Source organism: Lissotriton vulgaris, chromosome 1_1, assembly GCF_964263255.1.
Source record: "Lissotriton vulgaris chromosome 1_1, aLisVul1.2, whole genome shotgun sequence".
Taxonomy (NCBI): domain Eukaryota; kingdom Metazoa; phylum Chordata; class Amphibia; order Caudata; family Salamandridae; genus Lissotriton; species Lissotriton vulgaris.
The window spans coordinates 372,644,035-372,666,018 of NC_141685.1; the positions used below are offsets into that span (position 1 = coordinate 372,644,035).

The window sequence follows — 21,984 nt, forward strand, 5'->3', positions numbered from 1 at the left end:
ATTCTGTAGTAGGGGATCTCTGTGTATAGTTATAATCTAGTGAATAGTCCCTCCCATGTGCGCGGACCCCGGAGCAATCAAAATTAATCTCTTAAGTTGTCAAAACATGCAGACCTGCACAGACACTTAAGAGAGAATTTAAAGACAGATAATGCAGCCTATATCCACAGGCTACACTGTCCAGCACTTCAACTAGAAATTCCACCAAAATCCACAAACAGCACAGCCTGTCCAGGGTTTTCCACAGAGAAAACCTTGCTTTTAACAGCAAAACACCCTGGAATGATAGAGAGGAAGAAGTGGACAGACAAGCCCCATAGGCTGCCATTATGTGGCTCAAAACAGGATACTGTGCCTTTAAGAGAACTTTTCAGAAGCCTCACAGTATCCCAGAATGCAGTGCAGGTCCCTTTTACCTTCAGTTCTTTTTTTTGGCTCCTGTTAGCAGGACCCTGGAGGATTAGCTCTTCTTCTTTTTTGAGTTTTTTCTATACAATTTTGTGATAATTTTGGATTTTTGTAGCTTCACTCGACGTCTTTGGCCTTTATCTACACTCTGCTGTGTTTTTTTGGCAGAATTTCTGCAGTCTTCTTGCCTTTAGACTATTTCTAGTCTGACAAGTGCTTTGTCTGCAGCTGAACTAAAGACCAAAGCTGAAGCTCACAGGGTTTGTACTCTGTGCTTGCCTGTGTCTTTTTGACACCTGTCTTCTCTGTACCCTCTTTTCTAGGAGGCTTCGGCTCCCAGGTTTCAAACAGAGGAGTTTGAAGGCATCTTCAGCCTGTAGGTAAGGAAAGGGTAGGTCCTCTACCGAGTCCCATGCTGTGATCTCTGGGGTTCTCCCCAGTAAGGGCACGTCTGATCTATGACACGGTTCTGGTCTGCGTCGGGGCCGTCATGGAGGGCCTCGACGTCATGGAGGGCCTCGCCGTCTTGGGGTGCCTCGCCGTCATGGGGTGCCTCGACGTCATGGGGTGCCTCGACGTCTTGGAGTGCCTCGACGTCTTGGAGTGCCTCGACGTCTTGGAGTGCCTCGACGTCTTGGAGTGCCTCGACGTCATGGAGTGCCTCGACGTCATGGAGTGCCTCGACGTCATGGAGTGCCTCGACGTCATGGAGTGCCTCGACGTCATGGAGTGCCTCGACGTCATGGAGTGCCTCGACGTCATGGAGTGCCTCGACGTCATGGAGTGCCTCGACGTCATGGAGTGCCTCGACGTCATGGAGCAGTGATGCTCGACGTCATGGAGCAGTGATGCTCGACGTCATGGAGCAGTGATGCTCGACGTCATGGAGCAGTGATGCTCGACGTCATGGAGCAGGGATGCTCGACGTCATGGAGCAGGGATGCTCGACGTCATGGAGCAGTGATGCTCCTTTTGGTCTCTTCCGTTGGGTCCGGACGTCACCGTTAGGGATGGCTCGGCGTCTCCGTGTTTGACACCGTAGTGACATTTTGACGTCTGAGTGTTCATTGTCGTAGAGACAGTCACTGTCTTAGTGATGTTGACGTCGTAGTGAGGTCTACGTCATGAGTTACAGCCGCGGAATACTGCCGGCGCTTGACGCCTGGGTCTTGTTCCAGGCCTCGCTCCGTGGTGAGCCTCTCTTCGTAGGAGGGGACTTTGTGTTCCCGGTACCGTCCACTCACGACGCAGAGCAGTTGATCAGCGTTGAGGAACCCTTCTGAGGGGGAGTTTGTGGCTACTCACCACGTGTAAGCGAGGGACGTTTATCCTTTTGCTTAGTTTTGAGTATTTGCATACCTACTCATCGACTAGGTTGCCTCCTGTTCAACTACCACTGGTGAGACCACCGGGGATGTTTCGGAATTCTCTCGGTTCCCTCTCCCGCCCACCATCCCAGGGGCCTTTGGCCCCTCAGTCTACGAACCCCCGTGCCTTAATGCCAGGGATGCGTCTTCCATGAGTACGGGGAGTCTCTCTCCGACTCTTAACTGGTTGGCGGGACTTAACTTCCGTCCACTACCACCTGACAGGAGGTTCTGGCTCTGGCCGTGCTCCTGACTTGGTCGCAGGGGTGGCGGCATGTAGACATCATGCTGTGGCCCGCTGTTGCGGGACCGTTGTGGTAAGATCCCTCTGTGGGGGTGTTTTCTTCACTGTTTTGTGGTTCCCCTGACGAGAGGCAGGTGGGGGAAGCCTTACAAGAGATGGTCTAATGGGCCTGATAGTTTCGGATCTAAGCATCGGGGTAGGAGCGGAGTTTTCTCTCCTGCCGATCACCAGGTATTGTGGGTTTGTCCTACGTTGCCATACTTTTATTCTTCTGACGTCTCTGCAGCCTGCGACTCAGCAGGGTGCTTCTACTCTCCCGTTCTTTGGGCAACCCTTGGGCTGCCATGAGAGTAGTGAGTGGCTCGCATGAAGTCTGTATCGGAGACTTTTGGACGGCTGTATGTTTGGGGTGTGGAGAACGGCTTGATGCCTTCTGCCCTTTCTAGCGGCGTTTTTCCTCCCAGGATTTGCCTGTAGTGCCGGGCCGCCATTTAATGCTTTACAAGTATATTGTGCGCATACGTGGGAGATCTTGTTGCTCCTCGGCGAACAAAGGCAGGCCGGGTCTAAGTCAGTCTTCGGTTCATCGGCCCTCCTCCAGCAAGTCCTCCGGTCAGCTTACGGTTTCAGCTGCGCGAGCTCCAAGCAGAGGCCGATATCCTGTTGAGGAAAAGGGCGATAGGACCTCTGTCTCAAAGGGGAAGAGGTCTGTTCTCCCGGTTCTTTCTGGTTCGCAAGAAGGACCAGAACGAGTTGAGGCCCATTCTGGATTTGCGACAAGCAAACAAGTGGATTCGCAGAGAGGACTTTCGCATGCTGTCGTTGCATCAGGTTTATACTCAGCTGCAACAGGGAGATTGGCTCTGTGCCATAGATCTACAGGATGCGTACTTCCATGTGCTCATTGCACATAACCACAGGAAGTTCCTGCGATTCCAAGTCGGCGCCCATCATTATCAGTACACAGTACTGTCAGTCGGGCTGAAGTCTGCGCCCAGAACATTCTCGAAGTACGTGGCAGTGGTAGCTGCACGCCTGAGGAAAAACGAGGTGTTTTCTCCACCCGTACCTGGACGATTGGTTGATCAAGGCCTCCTCCTTCTCGGAAGCTCAGGCACACTTCCAGAGGACGTGCGTTCTCTTGAACGAGCTGCTGTTGCACATCAACATGTCCAAGTCTGTCCCGATTCCGGTCCAGTGCATACAGTACTTGGGAGCCTCCTGCAATACGCTGTCAGCAAGCGTGTCTCCTTCGGAGGAGAGTCGATTATCACTCCTTAGGAAGGCTCAGGCTCTTGTGACCGCTCCATCTACAACAGTGAGGATGGTGTCTTCTCTACTGGGGTCGATGGCCTCTTGTTTCTTCCTCACGCCACACGCACGGCTGCTCATTAGACCTTTGCAAGAGTGCTTGGAGGATCAGTGGGATTAGAGGAAAGGATCTTGGGGCGACAAGATTCGACTGTCTTTGCGTGCTCTTCAGTCTCTGAAGTGGTAGTGTTCAGCGGAGAATCTCCTCAGTGGGGTTCCCTTTCACAAGGACATTTCCACACAGACTATCGTGATGGATGCGTCTCCCCACGGCTGGGGGGGCGCTTTCCGGAGACTTGCAGATACAAGGAACGTGGTCCCCTATGAAGTCCACGTATCACATCATTTTCCGGGAACTCAGAGCTGTTCACTTGGCACTGAAGGCGTTTCTTCCGTCCTTCCAGACCAACTCTCTGCTTGTACAGAAGGACAATACGACCACAATGTATTACCTCAACAAGCAGGGGGGTTCGAGATCGCGCACTCTGTCGCAGGAGGCGCGGGCGATCTGGCGCTGGTTTCTAGCCAGAGGACTCATGATAATGGCTACCCAACTGCCAGGTGTGCACAATGTTCAGGCAGACGTGCTGAGCAGACTGATTCAGTAAAACCACGAATGGGTCATAAACGACGAAGTACTAGGAGAAGTCTTCGCAAGGTGGGGGACACCAGATGTAGATCTGTTCTCCACCGCCGAAAACAGCAAATGCTGAGACTTCGCCTCCAGGTACTACCAGCAGGGGATGCTGGGGAATGCGTTATGGATTAACTGGTCGAACAGCGTTCTGTATGCTTTTCCACCCTTTCCCCTGATTCCGGCGGTGCTCATCAAGCTGTCCCAGTCCAGGGCGCGGATGTTCCTGATTGCCCCGGAATGGCCCAGACAGTGGAAGTTCACGGACCTGCTTCACCGGTCTCTCCTTCCTCACTTACGGCGGACCTTCTCACGAAGTTCAGGGGGCAGATGTTGCACCCCAACCTGGCTGCATGGCTCCTGAGATAGTGCAATATGGCCATTTGAATCTACCAGAAGTTTGTATGGACATACTGCAGGAGGCTAAGCAACTTTCCACTAGGACTTCTTATGCTTACTAATGGAAGAGGTTTTGCATTTGGTGCAAGTCCAAGGACCATGACCTGACGACGTGTAAGGAAGATGTCATCCTTCCGTATCTTCTACACCTGGCGCAGTCTGGCCTTAATGTCCAATCTATTAAGGTTCATCTTGCTGTGCTGACTGCCTACAGGAAATGACCTTCGCAGACTTCCTTTTTTCAGATCCCTGTGATCAAAGGTTTTTTAGAAGGCTCAAAGTAAGTGTTCCCTCCTGTCCAGCTTTCTTCGCCTTCATGGGAATTGAACGTGGTGCTGTCCAGATTGATGAAGGAGCCTTTTGAACCTTTTCATAAGGCTTCGTTGCAGCGCCTGTCCTGGAAGGCGGAGTTCCTTGTGGTCATTACATCGGCCCGCAGGGTGAGGGAAATTCAGGCGTTGTGTTGCCAAGAACCTTACACTGTATTTCATGCTGCAAAGGTTGTTATGCATACTCTCCCTATGTCGTCCATAGGTTAGGTCTGATTTCCATGGTGATCAGACTATAACTTTACCTACGTGTTTTCGGAATCCTTCATCTCCAGCGGAAAGGTCTCTGCATTCCCTGGATGTTAGGAGGGTGTTGAAATTTTATCTGGATAAAACCAAAGATATTCGTAGGTCAGACCGATTGTTTATCAATTGTGGATCAGTCAGGACCGGTCTTGCTACCTCTAAACAGTCCATCTCGAGGTGGATTGTGTCCTGTATACAATTGTGTTGCCAAAAGGCTGATAAGACCTTAGGCGGTAAACCTAAGGCTCATTCCACCAGGGGCAAAGCTGCCGCGACTGCTTTGCTCCGTAATGTTCCAATTGTAGAAATCTGCAAGACGGCCACTTGGAAGTCGGTCCATACCTTTGTTAAGCTTTACTGTCTGGACACTGTTGCCAGGGCAGATGCTCAGGTTGGGCAGGCTTCGCTGCGAAATCTGTTTGCACAGTAGTGGTGTTATTTCTCGGTTCTCCACCGCCGCTTTGGTGTGGGGATCTGCTTGCCATTCTATTCTCTAGATTCTGACTATACCCAGAGATCCCCTACTACAGAAGGAGTAGTTTCTGTCCTGTAACTCCAGTTCTGTAGTAGGGGTATCTCTGTTATAGTCATAAGCGCTCGCCCTCCTCCCCGGTGGAGAGAGATATTGATGTAAGAAATGCTGCAGGTCTGGCGTGTTACGCCTTCAAAAAGAACTGAAGGTAAAAGGGACCTGCACTGCATTCTGGGATACTGTGAGGCTTCTGGAAAGTTCTCTTAAAGGCACAGTATCCTGTTTTGAGCCACATAATGGCAGCCTATGGGGCTTGTCTGTCCACTTCTTCCTCTCTATCATTCCAGAGGGTTTTGCTGTTAAAAGCAAGGTTTTCTCTGTGGAAAACCCTGGACAGGCTGTGCTGTTTGTGGATTTTGGTGGAATTTCTAGTTGAAGTACTGGACAGTGTAGCCTGTGGATATAGGCTGCATTATCTGTCTTTAAATTCTCTCTTAAGTGTCTGTGCAGGTCTGCATGTTTTGACAACTTAAGAGATTAATTTTGATTGCTCCGGGGTCCGCGCACATGGGCGGGACTATTCACTAAATTATGACCATAACAGAGATACCCCTACTACAGAACTGGAGTTACAGGACAGAAACTACTCCTTCATGGTGGCGGGGCGTCATTACCAGTTCAAAGTGTTGCCTTTCTGCCTGAAGTCTGCCCCAAGAGTTTTCACAAAATGCATGGCTCCGATAGCAGCACATCTAAGGCAGCAAGGTCTCCAAATCTTTCCATATTTGGACTACTGGTTAATAAAACGACCATCGTACCAAGCAAGGCAAGAGTCTTTACAGATTTGTATGGACCTCTTTCAAAGATTAGGCCTTCGGATAAACAAAGAAAAATCATTTCTTCTCCCGACACGTTCACTGCAATTCCTCAGAGCAATATTAAAAACTCAGCAAGTAAAAGCGTTTCCATCGGAGTAACGCGTAACGAAAATCCTACATCTGGCAGCATCTCTAGCATCAAAAAAGTCCACTTCCATCAGGGTCTTCAAATCATTACTGGGGATGATGTCCTCTTGTATCCCATTGATTCCCAACTGCCGTTTACATATGAGACCGCTGCAAGAGGCCCTAGACAAACAATGGGTTCAAGCTCTAGGTTCCTTCGACGATAGGCTGGTCATAACCTGTCAAATCAAACGAGCAATGTCATGATGGGGTATCAAGAGCAACCTGACAAAGGGCCTGTTATTCGAACCTCAGTCTCCAAGTTACGTCATGACATCAGACGCTTCATTGCGAGGTTGGGGAGCACACCTGCAAGACCTAGAGATTCAAGATCTTTGGTCTCCTCAAGAGGCAAAACTTCACATCAACCTCTTGGAATTGAAAGCAGTTTACCTGGGCCTTCGGGCTTTTCTTCCCAGAATTCAAGGATCATCGGTCTTAGTAAGGACAGACAGCACTACTACAATGTTCTACCTTCGAAAGCAGGGTGGCACAAGATCAAAGCCCCTATCGGAACAGGCTCAAAAAATTTGGACTTGGCTTCTTCGCCACAACATAGCTCTGCAAGTGGAGCATGTTCCGGGCAGAGACAATACAAGAGCAGATCTTTTAAGCAGACTTCCGACATTTGCCATGAATGGGAGTTAAATCAAGACCAACTGAATCGGATCTTCCAATTGTGGGGCAAGCAAAGTTTGGACTTGTTTGCAACTCAGAACAACAAAAAAGGCAAGCATTATGCCAGTAGGTTCCCTCAGAAGGGTTCGAGAGGAAATGCTCTTCATCTCCGATGGACAGGGATGTTCGCTTATGCCTTCCCTCCCTTTCCTCCAATTACGTGAATATTGAGAAAGATGAGATCAGTACCTTGTCAAATAATTCTAATAGCCCCAGCCTGTCCGAGACAATTTTGGTATACAGAACTTCTCCAATTGTCAGTGGAGCCAAGGATACAGTTTCCAATAACCAAAACCTTGATTTCCATGAAGAGGCCAAGTACTTCACCCACAAATGATCTCTCTAAAATTGTCGGCTTGGAACCTTTTGAACATGAATTCCAGTCACTAGATATCCCACAGGAATGTCGGGAAATATTGAAAAGTTCTGCAGCACTGTCTACTAACAAGACATACACTGCAAAATGGAAACAATTCTGTAATTGGTGCCTTGGTCATAAGGTGCATCCCTTTTCTTCTCCACCTGAGCAAATCCTTCCTTATCTGCTGCAATTAGCCAGTTCAGGACTTTCGCATTCATCAATTAAAGTCCATTTAGCAGCAGTATCCAGATATCGAAGATCTCCAGGATGTCCATCTCTTTGGTCCCAAAGATTAATTAAAGAATTTGTAAAGGGTTATTCAGAAAGTTTCCTCCAATAAAACGTCCTCCACCTCCTTGGCAGCTCAACACGGTCTTGTCGCAACTCATGAAAGCACCTTTTGAGCCAACCCACAAATCAGAGTTGCAATTCCTGTCATGGAAAGTAGCATTACTCATGGCACTCACATCAGCCAGGAGAGTCAGTGAAATTCAAGCAATTTCAATACTAGATCACTTCATACAATTCAGATCGGATAAGGTGCTGTTAAGAACTAATCCAAAATTTGTTTCTAAAATACCTTCTTCCTTTCATCTAAATGAACCGGTGATTCTGCCTACATATTTCAAGAATCCTTCTACAGCGGCAGAAAAAGCTCTCCATACTTTAGACATAGGCAGATGTCTAAAATTCTACATTGAAAAGACAAAACCCTTTCGCAAATCAAACCAATTGTTTGTTGCTTACTCAGGGCCTAGGAAAGGTTTGGCTCTTTCAAGCTCCTCTATTTCTAGATGGATTGCATCCGCCTTAGTCTTCTGTCAAGAGAAAGCAGGAAGACCTCTCGACACGAAAGTCCGTGCTCACGATACACGGAAAATGGCAACGTCATCTTCATTGCTCGCAGGTGTATCCCTTCCAGACATATGCAGAGCAGCAACTTGGTCGATGTTTATACATTCACCAAACATTACTGTCTGGACACAGCATGGAAAGCAGATGCAGCAGTGGGACAAGAAAATGTAAATGTAAATTGATACTTGTATAGCGCACTACTCACCCGCAAGGGTCTCAAGGCGCTTGTACGAATACCGCTGTGGAACCCATCCTGGCTTTCCCTGTGAGGCGTCCACTCCTGGGCACCCCCAATGTGGAGGCCAGGCATCCTTAGCGTTGTCGGGGCCGTTGTGGAGATTAAGCAAACTATTGCCCAGAGTTGCAGTGTGGGACTCCATGATTGGAATAGGCACCGAGGCGAGAATTATCAGGTCCGTGGAATTTTGAGCCCAAGACCGGCCGAGGCGGGGAATTGAACCCTGGTCCCGGGCTAGACCTCTGCATCAGGGTCTGCCGCTCTAAACATTGAGCCACACTTCTCCACAAGCAGTTCTGCTACATCTTTTTAAATAAGGTACATGTTTATGAATTTACAGTTGTTTTCTGTAAGGTTGTTTATGCACAAACGTTTTTAATGACTTATGGTGTTTCATGGCTTTTGATTCTTAATGAGTCTTTAAAAAAAAAGTGTATGGCACACAGCCCTGAGAAAAAATGGGGTCTCGCCTAGAAACCCTCTTGCAAAAAGGACTGCTATCGATTCTGATACTATCATGTGAATCTATGAAAGATTGAATACTGGAGAAAAAACTAGTTACTTACCTGTACACTATGGTTCTCCAGTTTTATCTTTCATAGATTTACATGCGCTCGCCCACCTCCCCGTTTCTGCTAGGTAGACCACCTTTTATCTCTGGTTTCTTACAAAGCTCACTCTTGGGCTGTTGGAAATCTGAGGTATGGTGGCTCTGCTGGGAATGGTGTAGGCTGGTGCTGGCAGCTGATTGGCTGTAGTTTGGGCCACATAATGAGGAGGAGAGGCTACCTATTGTTTCACTACCCTATGGTTTCCAGGCAGTTTTTTCTTCTACTGCTATGGTTATTCTTTTACTGGGAGACTCCCACCATGACGACGGGGAAGATACAATCATGTGAATCTATGAAAGATAATACTGGAGAACCATAGTGTACAGGTAAGTAACTAGTTTTATCCCTTTGGTTGGTGATTGTTAGAGATGCAGGACTAAGTAACGAGAACTGCATTTTTCTCTACCATAGAGGGGATCCTTAAATGTATTTTGTTCATCATCAAAGCAATTTAATTCACTCTGGACAACCAAGCCACTTATAGGATCACAACATAGAAAACATGTCACTTATTAAAATGTGTTGCTTTGTTGCTGTGAAGCCCCAGAATTCACTGTTCCGGAACTGCAGTCCGTTGGCATGATTAGGAACCATAGTGAACTTTGGTATACTAATACAAGAGTGTTGTGCATCAGATTAGCATCATGCTCCAAAAAGAAATCAACCCCCTTTTTATCTTATAAAGGTAACATAATTTAGTTTACTAGCAATAAAACTTTCTAGATCCACTTGTGTTTATATTTTGACATTTTTTAGGCTCTGGAAAGATGTAACTAATAACCTAAAGATCAGAGACATTGATGCAGCAACAGAAGCAAAGCATAGGCTGGAAGAAAGACAAAGAGCGGAAGCAAGAGAACGAAAAGAGGCTGAATTGCAGTGGGAAACACGGGTGAGTTTGTTGCTCTTGTATGAGAATTTGGTGGTAAAATTCTCCATCGATTAAAACGTGCAAAAAAGTTTTGAAGTGCAGGACATTTTCACCCTTTCTCCAATTTCTCACCATTTTGAGGCCTGCCAGATAGATAACGAGAACGGCTTCCACAGGAGTCTAAACACGTTTTTTGCTGCTTGCAAGTAAGCCCGCTTTTATGTTGACCCTCAGTTGTCTTTTTTGGCAGCCAGTCTCCTGCTTTAATCAAAGGTGTAAGGCATTGGATTCTGCCAGTCCATAGGTCCTAGCCACCCTATGAATGTATGATATATTTTTAATTAGAAAACTCTGTCATAGGTTTCTCACAGATATCCAAAGAAAGTAGAATATATTTGGGACACCATTTTAAAGAATTCTTTTACAGTGAAAACATGCTGCAACATGTTGTACTTATTCTCTCTATTTTGGTTTTAAAAGAAAATCTAGTTAGTCGTATAGACTTTACAGTATTACTGAATATATTTCTGTTCTATGCCCTTCTTCAACCCCAAAAATAAAGGTAAAATGTAGCCTCTAATAGGTTGGTCTTACAGTGGGCCAATTTGAGGATCTTCAGAGCCAGCTCTTCAGCATATTGAGCAATGTTGAGAGGATCTCCATCTTTTCATGACAGAACTCCATCTTTTAACAGGAATGGTCGGTTAGCTTTCTGATAACACCAAATTCTGCAAATGTAGCTGTGGTTTGTTTAGCCATCAGAGCCTGTGTATGTGAATACATAAACAGCTGTTTTGAATATTTCATATCGCTAATAATGTTTTCCAATTAACTGTTCTATGAAAGTAGTGTCCAAGAGAGTCTACTCCAGAAAGCAAGAGATGAGACATATCTATTTTTCACGACATGAAGGTGAACTACAAGCTATACGCCTTCCTCCTTCTGCTATTCAAAAGTGTTTCTAGATGAGCATGCTTTAATATATGGTAGAAAAGCAAGACTTGTTTGTTCTTGACATTTGCATATATAAGGGGGCCTTGTTTCATATCCATGGCTGATGAAGTGCAAGGTTGACTGTATTACTTTTTTGTGGTGATAATTTGGGCTATGAGCTATAAAGGAATGTTGAGCAGTAGGTATGACAATGAGGACCCTTACGGAATACGCTCATGTTACCTTGAATGAACTTGGTCAAACCTGATAGGAAAGTTTCAGCTCACAAGGAAGGGTTCAATTCAGTCAAGTGCACTTCCAGTCACCACAGCCCACTCTGTTCATACTTTAAGCAGTTTCTTGTGATCCACTATCCCACTGACAGCAGGAATGTTAAAGAGGATAAGAACTTTCAGTTATACTTTAACCAGGGCAGTGGGAGGCCTTCATAGCCTTGCTGAGAATACATGGTTAATGAAATTAAGGTTGATATTAAGGTTACCCATTATCAAATCTGTTTTGGCTTTGCTGAGACTTTCTTTGCGTATTGTTCAAAGTATTCCAGGAATTATGAGATGTTGACGTTGCTCAACATTTGTGCTCATTTTCAGCTGCTTTAGGAAGCTGCCTCTAAATAGAACACCAAAGTGAAGTACATTGAAGATAGTCCAGGCGACCTTTATTGGTTTACATGTGCTATAATAATCCCAAATGCTCTTTTGTGGTGGTGTGGGCAAGCAGTTCAGGCTTTTCAGAGGATAATGTTAAGCATTTGTTGCACCCACACAGTCCATAAGTGAAACACACACTCAATAATGGAACCCAACACCAATTTATAAAAATAACACAGATTTTTATATGTATTTAGACACCAAGATCATTGTAATCTGGTAAGTACTCTTCGAGTTATCACTTCTTTGAGTATACAAAATTACACTTGTATTTGTAGCTTTGAAGCTGTAATGTTATTCTATGGAAAAGAAACATACTGCATACGGTCCCTTTTCAACTAATATACAAACTGTTCTTCTGAACTTAAGGTAAGTAGGGGGAAAGGTCCAAGGCTTTCCCTCGGTCGGATTTGGGTGCCCTGTTTGTCAATGAGAAAGGGTCCTGATGAAAAGAGGCTGCAAGCAGGGACTGAAGGGCTAGTTCGGTTGAACCCACAGGGGAGCTCAGATCTTGAGGCTTTCTGGCACTCAGGGGCACCATCAGTTTACTGGTAGTCGGACTGTCTTTGTGCTGTTGGTGTCTGGATTACACCACCAACAAGCCTTGTTTGCTGCAAGGGGTCTTGTAACCCTGGTGTATAGGTGCATGAAGACTCCAGGAGGGGTCACCATCTCAGGACTTCGGTGAAGTGGCGGGGCTAAGCTCCGAATATTCTTCTCCTGAGAACCGGACTTTGCGAGTGGTGCCTGCAGATGTAGGTATGCAGCCCTCTGCTCCGAGGGACATGTTGCTTGCAAGATGAAGTTGTGTGATACTCCTCCACAGCTGTGGGAGGTGACACCACTTTCTGGACGAGCCAGGCCCATGCAATTTTCGGGGTCCAGCAGTAAGGCAGGGTTATGCGGCAAGTGGTGGTGAAGTCCTCAGTTCTTGCATCGTGGGCTCTTCTTTTACTTTCTTTCATGAAGCAGACAAATCTACTTTCCTGATGGCAGAGGGGCCACCTATAAACTAAATTTAGGGAAGTTAAGGTGAGTTAAGGGTAGTAGCCAACGGACTACTTACCTATGGGGTCACTACACCCCTGGATGACGACTTCCTGTGGGGGAGTGGGCATCACTGCACCCCCTAGATGACCACTTCCTGTGGAGAGTGAGCATCACCCTATCCCAGAGTTCCTAATTGCACCACACACAAGATGGTGGGATCCTTTTTTTTGTGTTCACTTCAGCTGCCGACACTAGAGGTGTATCCAACATGGTAGTGCAACACGCCTCCTGACTATCTGATTTCCTGCCTGACTTGGTGCCAAACGGGCCTCTGGCAGGGGATGGCATTTAAAAGGCTGCAGAAAGCCATGTTGCATATCAAAGGCGGCAGAGGCCTTTGAAACCTCAGGCCTTTTCATGCTAGTTCATTGGTCATCCTGCTTGATGAGGTGGTAACACTTCCTGCCAGAGCAAGCGTTGTTCCTGACCTCCTGAGAGTATGGGTTGTCATCTGCAGGGGGTCAGAAACCTGTTTATGGTGGCAGGCTGGAAGAGTCCGGTCAGCCAGCACCTTATAAGACTAGTAGGGTTAAGGTTCCCTCTAGCTGCATGTGTTAGTAAATCCCTCACTGCAATCAGTGTGGGTTAATTGATATGAGCCATTTCCTTGTACAAGTGGTGTGCTACAGGGCTGCATTTTAGCTCCTTTTTTATTTTCACTGTATATTAATAATTTGGACCGAGAACTTATGAAGCTGGGAGTGGACTCCCCCAAAATTTGCCAGCGTCCGGTACCCGTCCTCTTGTATGCGGACGACGCAGTGTTGCTAGCCCGCACCCCACTGGGTTTACAAAAGTTAATTGATGGTTTCGTCAATTTTATGAATTCATTGGATCTCTCAGCAAACCTGGGCAAGTCCTTCGTTATGTCCACAGGTATAAATTAAAAAAAGGCCTTTTTACACAGCATAGGTTCACACAAACTAGGAAGAGTTATGTCCTTCTCTTATCTAGGCGTACTTTTTGATGAGAAACTGGAATTCAGAAACCTGGCTGAAAAACATGCAACTAAACTGGTGGCCTCAACGGGCGCTCTAATGGCATATGGGAGGAGGTTAGGCAGATGGTCACCGGAACAGATACTGAATCTTTACAGAGCGGTTTCCTGCGCCAAGGTGTCATACGGGGCAGAAGTCTGGGGTTGCAAAACTAATCAAGTACACCAGATACAATGTGAGGAAAATAATTTTTTTTTAAAAACTATTAAAGGTTCCTCAGAGCACGCCTTCATACATAACACACATGGAATTGGGCGAACCATATATTGAGGACAGAATTATGGTTCGACCCATCCTGGCCTGGATTAAGATTTGGACCAACCCAGAGGCTGGCCTCAGTAGACAGATCATTAAGGACTGCCTGAGCCGGGACAGAGGGGGTCAGATTCCATGGCTCAAATATGTAAAGCCAAACTGAAGTGAAGCCTATTTAGACTCCGTTAAAACTGCACAGCCATATCGTCAAATAAGTCCAATAAATCAAACTTGTATTTTACTCCATTTTAATCCATTTTCTCCATACTTTGGTAGAATTTTTATATCCTTTTGCTTTCTTCAATTTATTTTACTCATTCCGCTTCCTTCTCAACTCCTTTTTAAACAAGACAGGAGAAACGTGTTTTCACAAGTCACCCTTTATTTTTAAAAAACCCAATGCATTTCGGGATTTCCCTTCGTCAGGGGTTTATCGTAACTCGTATTCGTAAAATGTTTGCCATCATAGTCTGTCTGCATTTACCCCTGCATTCTTGCTCGTAGCGTGCAAGAATGCAGGGGTAAATGCAGACAGACTATGATGGCAAACATTTTACGAATACGAGTTACGATAAACCCCTGACGAAGGGAAATCCCGAAATGCATTGGGTTTTTTAAAAATAAAGGGTGACTTGTGAAAACACGTTTCTCCTGTCTTGTTTAAAAAGGAGTTGAGAAGGAAGCGGAATGAGTAAAATAAATTGAAGAAAGCAAAAGGATATAAAAATTCTACCAAAGTATGGAGAAAATGGATTAAAATGGAGTAAAATACAAGTTTGATTTATTGGACTTATTTGACGATATGGCTGTGCAGTTTTAACGGAGTCTAAATAGGCTTCTCTTCAGTTTGGTTTCATAATTGCAGCACAATTTGGGCGGAGCGCGGAGAAGGCTTGCACGCCGAACAAAGGCTGAATACGAACGGAAAATGATTTAATGTGAAAAGGATGAGACTTAACAAATAGACGAATGAAATTAAGGTGTGCCTCTCACCATCTGTCCTTCTCAAATATGTAAAGGACACCATGGAAGGAATTGGCTGCTTGAATCTGTTCTCTGAGCCGGAGTCGATGACCACCCAGAACAAAACCCTGGCCCAAAAACGTTTTAGTGTATGGGCAACAGCCAGAAGGGCCCACGCTCAAAACAGGAAAATATCCGTTGTGGCCCACTGTTCACTAAAAACAACAACACCTGGAATGGAACCATACCTAACGGTAATGTACAATGCGCAGGAAAGATTTTACATGACTAGGTTCCGACTGAATCTCCTTCACCATTTATTGGCCGTTCCCGCAGGATTCACACGTTCGGTAGAGTTGAAGGGTACCTGCGGCTGCGACACTAGGTCTCCGCAGGATACCCTTCACTTTGTTTTATTATGTCCTTTTTACTTAGAGCCTAGAAGGAAGTTTTTAGTAAGGATTTTGAAAAATAAAAGACTGAGACATGCTAAAGCAGCCCTCCTTTTTCTGCAAAAAGCCTCAGACCCATATACTTTGTTATGTGTAATAAGTTTTATTAAGGTTGCCATGAGACTAAGGAACTCCAGGGAAACATCTGCCCATATCATCACTACATAGACTGAATCAATGTCCGTATAAGATTCCCAATGAACCATTGCTCTTTTTTCCCCTTTTTTAGACCTATTTTTATTGCTTTTAATAAGTCATTTTAAAATGCTTTTTAAACATTGTATGTATGTACTTTCATGTTCTTTAATGGTATATTTTTAAGTACTGAATAAAGATAATTTGAATTGAAATTGAATTGAATTGATATGAGGTGTTTGATACTAAACACCGTAGGTTTCAGTGAGCCCATTATGTAGCTGGGTAACTCGTTTTGACCAGTGCCCACATACCTGAGATGTCTTCCCTGTTCACTTGCAATATATGGTAATAGAGCCAGACATAACAGGGACACACCTGCTCATGCAGATATGTCCTCATCCATACTAATAATATAAAGAGAGTGCCCAAACAGTTGAGGCGGGTAAGCTTCGGAACCACAGCGCCAACCGGAACACCGCATACAGATTCGGAACGGCGAGTATAAGCAGATGGACATAGGCTATACACCAGCCCAACATATACATTACAAGGGAAAAAGACAGTTAGGGACAAAGTAGTCCGTTGTGGGCGTTGTGCTGTAGAGCGATGGGCGTGTGTTTGAAGTGGGCGTGTTGTGCGGGGGGGATAGCGTTCTGGGGCGTTTGACGTAGACGCGCTGTGTGGCGTCTAAGTGCACCACGCCGTGTTTGTGGAGTGCGTATTGTGTATGCCAGGACCGATCAGGGGCGTCGGCGGGAGCGGACACACACGTTTGCCTCCCACGGCAAGGACACAAAACCGCAGAGCACATGCTCACCTTCAGCGCAAACTATGGATTCTGAGCGCCCACACAGACGGAACTTCTGCGCATTCATCTGCGGGTGCAGAGACGCTTAAGCATCGCTGGGGTGCAATTAAAAAAGTCACGGACTGTTGGTGACACACGCACAGCATCGCGTGACCGCTGTTGGGCACTGTGAGGCCAAGGGGCAAAACTGCATCCACACGCACTAAACGTTGGCTCTGCAGAGGCACCTATCACTGTGGCGCTTCCTCACACTGGCTGGACAAGCGGAGGCACATGTTCGGCTGCAATGGACACCTAGCGTTACCGTGTATGCACTGCTCGACTACACAGGTAAAAAAGAACTTTCTAGACTTTCATTTTCATCGCCGGACAACGTCTGGACGGGCCGCTAGTATAAAATATAATGCACCCTGCCTTAGGGCTCAAAAGCCTGCAGGAGGGGTGACTTACATTTATTAGATGCACTGATTGTCATGGCACGCAGGAGTGTGCCATGTCCTGTTTTCACTCATGGTTTACGCCATGTCACGCAGTCTGCAATGGCAATCTGTGTGGAATTTGTGTGGGGGTTTCTTAGGGTGGCATAAGATATTCTGCAGCCCTTAGGGACCCCTTTAGTACCCATGCCCTAAGTACTACTAAGGGTACCATTTACTAGGGACTTACAGTGGGTGCTAAAGTCCTGTGCCAATTGTAAAACAATCCGGAAAACATTTTTTTATAGGAAGGTGCACTGGCACTGAGGGCTAGTTTGCAGGCCTCAGTGCACTGTTCGCATAGAAAACCAGCATCTGGTAGCTAAAAAAGGGGGCATAAATTGTGTGTGGGGGTGGGTACTGCAACAAAAACCCAGTTTCCTACAGCTGCAGAGATCTGAAGCTGTAGGCGTTGATGCTCCTTAATATGGGCTATGTGCCATAATTGAATATTAGGCAGTGGGAATGACGAGCAGGATCCCTATGGAACAATCGCAGGTTGCCCTGATTTGCTTGAATAGACTTAGCCATAGGAGATATGAAAGCTTTAGGCCAGAAGGAAGGATTAGGTCCTGTCAAGTGCTGTTCCAGTCACCACAAACACAAGGAGATGATGGACTTTTCAGACACTCATTCCCAGTCACAGATCTGGGTTGAATCCATCATCATGTAAATGTAAATGTACAGGAATTTATATAGCGCAAATCACCGAGCGGTTTCTAAGCGCTTGCTTAGGGAACCCGTCCCGGTATTCCCCTGTGAGATAACCCCGGCAGGGTATCCGCAAGGTGAAAGCCAGGCATCCCGCCGCGAGTACACAAATAATACCTTCTCCTCGGTTCTGACCAGTTACAGAGTAGCGCCAAGTGTACCCGAGCTTTATAAGTTCCTTATAACATTAACCTTCACATATAACATTGGATAACATTTGCACAGGGTACTGGATCTGACATCTGCACGTGGCCGCCACAGTGCCTCTGGTGATCTTGCATGCTACGAATTCTTCATCCAAAAGCTCAATATGTAAAACATTTACTTACTTGTATATTGCGGATTGTGTTTCCTTCCATAGGATAACATTGTATTTTTTTTTATTATTTAAAAATAAAAAATAAAAAATCTGTGAGTATTGACTGAAGGAGGGACATGGCGCGAGTGTGAAAGGAGTGGGGGGCCAGAGTGGTCCAAGACAGCAGAAAGGGCAACATTGAAATCACCCCCCAGTGAAGGGCCGCCGGGCCCAGGGAAGAGATGAGGTGCCAGATATGAGTGAAGAGATCGGGATCATCAGAGTTGGGGGCTGTACACTGCAGCAATTATCATGGACTGTGACAGGGAGCCATGCAGAATCACATACCATCCATCGGGGTCAGCAAGAACATAAATAGTTTGCCAGGGGAGCTCCCTATGTATCAAATGGACACCCCAGAGAGTATGAGGAATTAAATGAAGAATGCGATTCACCCCAGTAGCGCTATTGCAGCCTGTCAACAAGTGGGTCTCCTGAATTAGACAAATGTCTACCTTGTGCCGTTGCAAGTGTGAGTGGATGAGCCTGGCTTTCCGGTGGTCATTAAGACCACGGATGTTCCAAGTCCAGCAAACAGTATCGGTCATGTCGTACTGTAGTTAAGTGAAAAGGAACGCACACCAGGAGGCGGGGCAGCGGTGGAAGCCAGAGGGAGCGCTATGGCGATAAGCAGCAGACCAAATGGAGAGCAGGGCGAACGCCAATATATGATAATGGAACAAGCAGACGGCCTGCAGCACCAGAAGGCCAAATCATAGGGGTAGCTGCCAAGGCACAATGGGCGCAAGATGGTGGAAGAGGCAGTGCCAATTGGGAAGAGCTGGGAGTAGTGCACAATCTTACTGCGGTACGTATGGTTAGCGGTACAGTGATGCAATCTTTTTGATAGCATAAAATAAGGACAAGAAAACAACAACAAGATCATCAAAAAGTTATGGATAAACTCACAGAACCCCCCACCCCAAACCCACCCGCTCCCCCGCACAATCATCGATCTGGAAACCAGGATCTATCAAATGAAAAACCAATTGAGTGCAGGTGACAGTGTCCCAACAGAACCCCCACCCGACCAACCCCACCTTAGCTAACCAATAAACAGTACCCGAAGAACCACCACCCCCACCCCGACACCAACCCCCCAAGCAGGCTGAGATACCACCCCTACCCACCCCAGGAAACCACAACTAGAAAGAAGGAAAGCAAAACTAAGGAAGGGACTCATCCCGTGAGGGCATGGCAGGGCTCAGCGTACACCCCCGCAGTGAAGCAGGGTGGCCAAGCTATGGATGCAGCCAACAGCAAACAGAGAAACATTCACCAAAGAGTCGCCACAAAATCAGTCATTGTCACTTAAGGTGGTCGGATGCAGCTAGCTGAGAGCCGTAGGGTGATTTATGGGAGGAGTTATCAAGTTTCTTGGCAAAAGCAAGGGCGTCTTTGGGATCAGGAAACATGAGTGTCTTAGCGCCCTGTCTGACTCAGCTTTGCTGGGTAGGCCAGTGAGTAAGCAACATCGTATTTTTGAGGAATTCGCTTTGCTGGGAGAAAGTCACGGCGAGCAGCCTGTACTGCCAGAGTATAATCCGGATAAAAAGAGAGCGAGTTACCTTGATGGGTGATTTTGCCCTGGTCGTCTGCTGCTTGTAGGATCCCGCCTCGATCTCTGAAGTTTGATATTAGTAATAATGGGATGTGGAGGAAGACCAGGACCTGGACGTGGACCAAGAGAGCAGTGAGGGCACTCAACAATGAAGACTGTAGAGAGAATGTCCCCAAAACAATTACCGGACAAGCTGCTCAACGAAGTCCTTCATGCGTGAAATATTGGTTGATTCTGGCACGCCCGTGATGCGGAAGTTGTTCTGGCGGGAGCACGCCTCCAAATCCTAATTTTTGTTACGAATAACTGCCAGTCTTTTGTCCATCTGCAGCAGTTTCTGATGATCTCGAGTGGCAGCATCCTCCACATCCGAGATACGGGACTCCGCGTGAGAGAGGCGGATGTCGTGGGAGTCCACCCGGGCCTTGATCGAATCCAGGCTTTTGGAAAGTTGATCAAGTTGGGCCGCGATTCTCCTGACCGTAGATTTAACGTCCAACATAATCGCCTTCAGATCATCATCACGTGCTAGCGGGGCCTCCATATTGGCCGCAGAGTCACCTCCAGCCGGCCTGCTCCGTTCTGGCGGGTGGATCTGGGCTGGTCAAAGGCAAGTTTGGGTTTGGGAGGCGCCACCAATGAGCTGCAGATCCGAGTAGCGGTCGAGGGGAGCCACAATGTAGGACACAGCAGGCGGGGTACCACTCCTCAGCAGGCCCAATCAGTGTGGGATCCCCAGCAGCAAGCACAGCGCCAAACAGTAGCCACAGCCAAAGGACAGCGGAGGGACTTACAGGTGTCTGGGATGCACACAGAGCCCAGCCGCAGCGCAGCACTATAGGGGTAAGCCCAGTGTTGGTTGAAATGCAGGCCAGTGGTAATGCCGTGGCCCAGACGGCCAGCGGGATGCAGGCTCCGGGGCCAAAACAACACCGAGGATGTGGTGGAATGGGCTCACAAAGCAGCGCGTTGGGGCAACCGGGGCCCAAATCCGAGTGCGCACATGCAGCAGGGATGGCCCCGGGTTCCAGAAATACAGGCCAAGCAAATCAGTGATAGCACACAGGGAAAGGCAGCAGGGAAAATGTGCATACACTGGGCGTCTCGCCTGTCTTACTTGCTGTGTGTTGCGCAGCAGGAGATTGGCTGGGTAGATGAAACAAGGCGACCCGTGCTCCCAGTGCGTGCAATGGCCGCTGCCGGGGCCAGCGGTACGGAGCTGAAGGGGAGAAGGGTGTGCGGCCTAGTTCTGAAACCGAGGAGCAGTGAGGCCAGGTCACATCAAGCCAATGAGGGAGACGGCTGGGACGTAGTCACTCGCCGCCGCCCCCACAGATCCTCCTGCTAGTTCCCGGTAGCGCTCAACAGATGGCGGCGGCCGCGGTGGGGATGCCCACTGCGCCCGACACCAGGTCCGGGCTCCAGCGGCCGCCAGGAAGCGCAGCAGTCGAGGAGCAAAGTGGTGATGCAACCATGGAAGGCCCGGGCCTAATCCACACGGACCCCCAACCTTACTGCTAGCCCCCGCAGCTGCAGCGGCCCTCACCAGGGCAGGAATCTGGGAGATCACCGACGTCCTCAGAGCAGTGCAGGTCCCGCAGGCGGCCAGCCGGGATGCAGGCGGCAGGGAGCCGGGCAGGACCCGTCTCGAGGGATTAGGACCAGTGCAGCAGACGGGCCTCAGAGCTCGAACAACGCGGGTCACCCGGGACCCAGAGCGACACTGATCGACTCCTCAGGCGGTGCCTCATCAGGAAAACAGGTTTGCGGCCGAGATGGTGCTGTCACCATACAGGATGTTGTTGGGTGGTTAGCTTGGCCGACAGAGCCCACTTAAAGTGCGGCCATTTTGCAGCCGGTCAAGACACGCCCCCTAGGATAACATTGTAATGATTCAAAAATGCACTGGGTCCCCTTTTTACATTGAAAACCAAATGCTTAGCTTGGCCCTCAAATAAGGCTAACTGCTCGTCCACCCTACCACAAGAGAGCATTAGTATTATCTACCTTACCCTCTGCAAAACCTCTGGGGATCCACTAGACTCTGTGCACTCTATACCTCATTTTGGTATAGTATATACAGAGCCAGCTTCCTACAGTAAAAGAAGTTTTCTTAGGTCGAATCTGCTACTTCTGGACCGTCTAAGGTATTCTCACCCAACTCTAGCGCTTTTGCCACGATGAATCTGAGGGAAGAAGATCCACAATAAAGTGCAAAATGCCGGAAAAGAGGTAGCAGTGACACCTGTAAGGAACTTGACCAGTGGCTTGTATCAGGCAGCGCAATGGGCGACATTAAAGTAGCAGCAAACTTAGACCACAATGGGTATGCAATAGCAGGTGGTATGGGCTAGGTGCAAAGTGCAATAATGTTCAGGAGAGGGAGAAGACTTGCCTCCCACCAAAAACTTGATACTTTTGAGAGAGACGTCTGGATATACGAAGCTTTGATTTCAACTTTTACCATTTGCTGGACAAAGGTGCACCTTGGATTAATGATGACCCTCCCAAGTATTTACGGCTGCTCCTTCGTGATCCTATTTCCATTAAGTTTCCAGCAGCCCCCCTTGGTGGATTTCCTG

At 47.5% G+C, this 21,984-nt stretch overlaps 1 protein-coding gene across 8 annotated transcripts in view; it reads left to right on the top strand.

The window, feature by feature from the left end:
* Nucleotides 1-21,984, top strand: part of OSBPL9 (oxysterol binding protein like 9) — a 1,205,712-nt gene that overhangs the window by 1,123,081 nt on the left and 60,647 nt on the right. For all 8 annotated transcript variants that reach the window (XM_086952425.1, XM_086952427.1, XM_086952426.1 and 5 more), the window contains one exon: nt 9,914-10,049. In XM_086952425.1, coding sequence (XP_086808551.1) covers nt 9,914-10,049 — 136 coding nt within the window. The remainder of the gene's footprint in view (nt 1-9,913; nt 10,050-21,984) is intronic.